At 37.3% G+C, this 6,780-nt stretch overlaps 1 protein-coding gene across 1 annotated transcript; it reads right to left on the bottom strand.

Annotated features, from left to right (window-relative positions):
* Positions 1-242: 242 nt before the first annotated feature.
* On the bottom strand, positions 243-5,836 carry LOC137715373 (glucomannan 4-beta-mannosyltransferase 2). The gene is made up of 9 exons (XM_068454677.2): positions 5,001-5,836; positions 4,762-4,860; positions 4,247-4,499; positions 2,760-2,870; positions 2,115-2,251; positions 1,895-2,008; positions 1,608-1,807; positions 1,277-1,519; positions 243-934 (listed from the first exon to the last, which is right to left on the bottom strand). The coding sequence occupies exons 1-9, from the start codon at positions 5,328-5,330 to the stop codon at positions 772-774; spliced, it is 1,650 nt and encodes a 549-aa protein (XP_068310778.2). The 5' UTR covers positions 5,331-5,836; the 3' UTR covers positions 243-771.
* Between the last annotated feature and the right edge of the window lie 944 nt (positions 5,837-6,780).

Raw genomic sequence — 6,780 nt, forward strand, 5'->3', positions numbered from 1 at the left:
TTGTTCATTGAATACTTAATTAAACATCCAATTATCCATTGCTTTAGTGAAATGCTATATACTACACCATAATAGAATTTTCTAATTTCTTCCATTATGATTGAAAGAGTTTGCTATACCTAGCGTAGTCACCAACACACAAGCAAATAGTCGACTCCTAGTCGTTGATGCATGTGACGATCACACTGCATCAACGGATAAGAGTTGTCCTGTCAAAAAATGGTTACTTTGTAAAAATTGGATTGGTACAATCTAAAATCACTACTCATATATGATGATTATCAAATGATAAGTAAATTCTGATTACAAGTTCAACTAATTTGTTTTCTTTTTCAAACCCAAGAGCTTATTCCCCACAATCCAAGGAAAACTATAAGAGGCAAACCAAGAAAGAAGAACAAAACTTCACAATTACAAGCAATCCATTTAAAAGAAAAATACTACAATCTCCTTGCCCTTGAAAAAGAAAATGACATCTGCCTCTTCCTTCACAATTCACTCTGTATAATGTATTCAACCATTCGTTCTTTCTCTGAAAATTTCCAAGTTTACTCGAACGACGACATGAGATTCGTTGAGGAAGACGCAGTAAGAACCTTTCCTTTCCTTTCCTTTCCTTTTTTTTTTTTGCCGGCAAGATGAGTTTTAAGGAACCCCACTTACTTAAATCTGTGTTGAAGAGGAGAGCGATGCTGGCATGGCATGAGAAACAATAACTGACCGGTCTGTGTCAATAAAACCTATATAGAATTTAACCACGAAGCGCTGCCACTAAGAGCTGGGGATGATGGTTCCAACGTAGCCAAATCCGCAGATCAAGAACGTAATGGTTTGGAGGAAGAGGTATACGAAGTAGTTGTTCTTCCCGTGCACAAAGTCGTAGCATCCACAGATGAACAGAAACACCCCGAATCCCAGCTCCAAAAGGTGAAGCCTGTTAAAAATTAAAATTGAATATTAGGTGAGAATGGTAATAAAAAAAATAAAGAGTATACGAACAATCTCGGGATGCTTTCTTGTATATTAATAAACTTATCAACGTTTATAAAACAAAGCAAAGATTTGTTGAAAAAAAAAAAAGTTAAGGAGCATGTGATTGGTTTTGTGCCAATTCTTAGAGTTATGCAGAAGAGACAGAGCTCTCTGTTTGCCAGTTAAAATGTGGTGTCAATGCAAATAGTTACAAATTTCCATGCACATTGCACATGACAAAATAAAATAAGCGTACCAGAAAGTCTGCGGTAGAAAGAACAAAAGGTTTTTAACGAAATTTTACCTGTTTCCGAACTTGAATCGTGGCCTTTTGAAGAGTTTGCTGGCAGGTTTAGTCTTGTTAGCATCTGCTGCTTTGTTCTTGGCAGCCTCTGCTGCTTTGTTCTTGACAACATCTCCAAGCTTTTCAGTGACAACCCACTCGTTAGATCTCGCAGTTTCTAGCAGGCCAATCAATGTCGCCTTGGTGCGGTGCAAAGACATCACATTCTCAAAAAGAATCCAGTAAAACAGAAGGTGAATTGACCTGTAATTTTCAAGAAGAATATTAATATGTGAATCCTATAAAAGAACACATAACAAAAGACAACTGATCAAGAAATCAAGTGCGAGACCTTGGGGTTCCAACGGAGTTTAGAATGGTGATGATGGAAGGAATATATACTGCTCCCCAGATTGGAACATAAACTTCAGGAACCAAAATGGTCAGAGGAAGTACAACACAGTAAAAGAAGAAGGTCACCATGTGAGCAATGATCTTCCGGACAAAGAAGAAACTGTATATGGTATAAAATTTCTTCCACACTGTAACTTTCTGCAGCTCCATACGAAAAACACAATTAGAAGATATAAATATGAAGGAAGAAGGAGAAATCTCATTAGAAAAACACAATGAACTCACCTTAGTTTTGATAATCTCCATCGCCATTTTCCTAAACAGATTAGCAGGACCACATGACCATCGGTGCTGCTGGAAACGGAAGGCATTGAAAGTACTAGGAAGTTCACTTTTCACCTGAAACAAACAACATGATCAGGAATTGTGCTCATGTCATGTAATTAATTTCCCTGAAACTTGAACCGCTACGGACTAACCACATAATTTGTACAATGCAGTATACCTGTAGGTCACCGAGATACAAAAATTTCCAGCCTCTCAGACTAGCACGAACAGCAAGATCCATATCCTCCACTGTCGTTCGGTCTTTCCACCCTCCTGCCTCATTGATAGCAGCAATTCTCCATACACCAGCAGTCCCTGCAATGTTTTCATATGTCAACTACAAGATTACAAATCTAAAAATAAATAAATACAGTAGAAAGTTACTTGAAGAAGAAGTAATTAGTAATTACTGTGACCTTATTAGTAACTTGACAATTAGATTCTCAGTTGACTATCTGTATAAGACCTTAAAATTTACTTGTGTTTTAAAAGTCACGTCTGCATCGGTATGGTTTTAAGCCAGAAGTCATCCAGACTAACCAGTGCATTGTTTAATCCAAAACATATTAAATCAAAACTTGATGATGATTATGTAAATAATTATGATGAGGATGATGGCAGCATAACATGGCTGCCTGCATTTGCAGACTTGGTCAATTTTCTACTTTTCTCATCTGTTCCATTCACTCTCACACACCAACTATTTTGCGTTTTTAATTAATAAGCAGCAAGAAAAGAAAGAGACATATTACCGGAAATAAAATTTAAAAAAAAAAAGGACAAATGGTTTTTGAAAAAATAATGAAAATTTAGAGGCCTTTACCATTGAAGCCAAAGAAGGCATGAGTTGCTGAGCCAACTTCTTGCTCAACTGTGAAATGGTAATCCAATGACATCTCTTGCATTCTTGTCAACAAGCACTCATCCGCATTCACTGCAAAACAAACCACATACCAAAATTTAGCATTGGAGCGACCGTGTTCAAAACTATTCTAAATTACGAAGAAGTAAATTCAGACACTCTTTTGTCCGACTGACCTCACTCGCATATGAATACTGACAGAAGAAAAAGAAAGTGCACACCGTAAAATAATTAAAGTAAATTCAAAGAATTAGATAATATGTGGACCCCGTCAATAATAGGAAAAGTGGGGAGTTGGTCTCGTGGTCACGTGATACAAACGAGGGTCGGCCACGACAGCATGAGCACAACAAACCAAAGTGTCGGTAAAGCAGAGAAAGAGGTCCACCACAGGGCTAACTGCCCCTCCAGTTTTAGCAAACACCACGTGGACAGTGCCCTAGCAACCAAGGGTCACCCTTGGGGACAGGTAAAATGACGTAACTGCCCCAATTACTTTCCGGAAATTGACCATGTTCCGGCATCTCGCAGAGTAGCTGACCGTTTAAACCGTACAATCCGGGGTTTACCTAACCCAACTTATAATGTCAACAGAACCACCTTACTTGTTTTGCAGCAAAATGACAAACCTACCCCGCATGTCCAGCATCTGATCGTGCCGGATCACATGAAGAAGGTGACACTGACTTTTGTGACTTAGGGGAGGATAAGGATTGATATCCTATGTTAAAAGGACTCTCACGTCATTTAAAACTAGGTTAAATCATTTTCTTGTCAATATGACATGTTACGTTGTTGTGTTGTCAAACATGTGAATCACGGCCAAAACGTGAATTGGAATCACGGCTTTACTCTATACAGTTGTTCCACCGACTCGATTAACAGTGTGACTATATACCATATAACACAAAAACATTTGTCTTTAAATTAGGCTAATTGAAACGTAATCTGAAAGAGAGACGCTGATTAATGGCACTAAAACTGACAAATTAAATAAGAATCACACTAATTTTGTGTCGGTACTTCCTGATATGGTTCCCAATCCAAACCCTTGTGTAGAAATAATGAGAAATTTTTCAGGAGCACGACCAGTACACTAAGTGTTATAATACAAGTGATTGAAAATTTTTACTTCTTTTTAAGTATTCAACAACTTTTAATATCATACCAAGAATAGAAGACATAGCCAAGAAGGGCTGCTAAGTGGGCCCGACCGCGTGACTAATGCAAACTACCAACAAACGAACCCGCCGACGAAAACAAAACCCAAAGAAAAGGAAAAATCCAAGAAAACCAGACCACCGACACTCTCCGGAAAAAAATAATTAGCGCAATTAAATCGTAAATAAACCAAATAATATCATATAATTAACGATTTAACAATAACAATAAAGTAATTTTAATAATTAAAAATCAGATATTGGAGTTAAAACTCAGAAATTAATTACCGAATCTCCATCGAGCTTGAACCAAGGCAATGTCTGGGTTGTGGACCAAGAATGGGATGGCTCGCCGGAGGTAGTCGGGCTCGGGGCGGAAATCGGCATCGAAGATGGCGACGTACTCGCAGTGTTTGACGTAGCTGCGTTTGAGTCCTTCCTTCAGGGCACCTGCCTTGTAGCCTCCCCTGGTTTCTCTGATTTGGTACCTTATGTTTATCCCCTTGCTTGCCCACCTCTGGCATTCCAGCTCCACCATTTGCTGCAAAAAATTTCAGATTATTTATTTGCCGATTTTATTGAAACCCCACTTGCACATTGTGAATTGGAACAACCCCATGTCAGAAATTGGGTCTGAAATCAAAAGGGTTGCTCCAAAACATTCAATTATTGGTGTTTTTTCAGTGTGGCATTTTATCCAACACATTGAGATCTTTGGAGCTCTAACTAATGGACTAAAAGGAAGAGGACCCATTGAAAGGATGATTTTTTTTAATTGGAGATTTGGGAGAATTGTTTTTTACCTTGATTGTAGGGTCGGTTGAATCATCAAGGACTTGGATCACGAGACGATCCGACGGCCATGAAAGTCCACATGCAGCTCCAATGGAGACCTTGTAGACCTGCCCAAAAAGCACCACACTTTAAGGCTTTTCATTTGGTTTTTTCACAAACCCAGAAAATAAAAATGGCAAAAAACAAAGAGAATTTGATAGCAACAAAAACAAGCATATATATGACATATATGTGTGTAAGAATATACCTCTCTTTCATTGAACATGGGGATTTGGATGAGAACAGGAGGAAAATTGGAGCTTCCCAGTTCAAGGTCGTCCTGAATGGGCTCGTATTTGTAGCGTTGCTCTGGTTTTTTCCAGAAGAGTTTGACGAGAACGATGACTACTCCCATATAAACCCTCTCAAAGAAGAGCATGAGAGACATGGCCAATGAGACATAGACCCCAACTGTGAGCAGAGGGACTATCAATGGCGCTTTGATTAGCTCCCATGTCAGCCCAATTTGCCCTGCAAATTCATATGTCCCTCTCTGAAACGTTTCTGGTATCAGAATTTGGGTTGTGGTATCAGCCATTGTACCCACTTCACACTCTCTCTCCTCTCTCTCTCTCTAGAAAAGAACGAGACAGAGATACTAATGAACAAACTGGTTGTTCAGATCTCTCTCTCTCTCTTGCTTTTGTATGAAATGTGAGCAATGTGAATGTGGCTCAAGGTTTTATATGGGGAAAAACAAAACAATGGGCCGGAAAATCTTTTGATTTCAGGAAAAAACCCAGAGAGGGAATTAACAAGGCACAAAAATACAGATTGGCTCTCTCTCTTTCTCTCTTCACTCAGAAGTAGAAAGTACAGAACAAAAAAAGATTTCTCTCTCTCTCTCTCTCTCTCTCTCTCTCTCTCTCTCCCCTCACTTTCTCTCTCTAAGATCTGTGCCAAACCAATGCCGGTTCCGCCTCTTGCCAAAATGCAGCAGAGGGCAGGACAGAGGTGTGGGAGCAAGAGAGTAGTGAGAGAGAGTATATGAAGGGACTGAGGGAGAGAGAGAAAAAGAGTCATTTTATAGTCAGTTTTGGTCCGATTGGGATTTGCATATTAATTTCTATTTATTATTTTTATTTTCCTTCTTTTTTTGCCAGACTATTTGTATTCTAATTTACTCTGTTTTTTAGGTAGATATCATCGTTGAGTAATCAAGAGAATCCTTTTCCTTTTAACTGTTCTAACTCCAAGTGTGAGCCGATTCATTATTGCCCATCCTTTTACTTGCTTGTTGCAAATTACAAGGCATAATTTCTTTCTTTTTTGTCAAATGAAAGGGATATTAACTAATTTGACAATATATATATATATATATATATATATATATATATATATATATTTACCAATTACTTTTACAATGGGTCTTTAACTATGCCACAACATATTTAATAAACTCGCGTATAATAATATATGTATTAAACACGTATGTATTTTTTTTTAGGAAATTGTTATTGGTACTTCAAAAATTTCATTCTACACTTCAAATTTTCTATATTTGAAAAGAAAAATGCACTTATAGATGTGTAGAATGAGATTTTTGGAATGCCAATAACACTTCTCTTTTTTTATTAAACTTTCGTGTTCAATACTATGAATAGTATAAACAAGATACTAAAACTTCAAAATACAATACCCGTACTTACGTATTGTTCACTTTTATAACATGTTATTTTCATATAAAATTTACGCATTGTGCACATATAATTAATTAATTAAAACAATTATTAAATAAAAAAATGGCCGAATTTTTTTCAATGTATTATTTTAGAAAAGGTGCCGAATAATACACATACGTATTTTTCATGTACAATACCCATTTTCATATTTTAATAACTATTTGTAGCAGTAGCTACTTAATACTACATTCTAGTAGTATTCTTCACTTATGAGTGAGAAGTCCAAGGTTTGACTCTCGCAGATGATGAATTTGATTCACCCATTGTGTAGGTTATCTTAAATCCTTGTGCACCTAAGTAAATGCA

This window comes from Pyrus communis, chromosome 3 (assembly GCF_041283825.1).
Source record: "Pyrus communis isolate YQ-2024b chromosome 3, ASM4128382v1, whole genome shotgun sequence".
NCBI lineage: Eukaryota > Viridiplantae > Streptophyta > Magnoliopsida > Rosales > Rosaceae > Pyrus > Pyrus communis.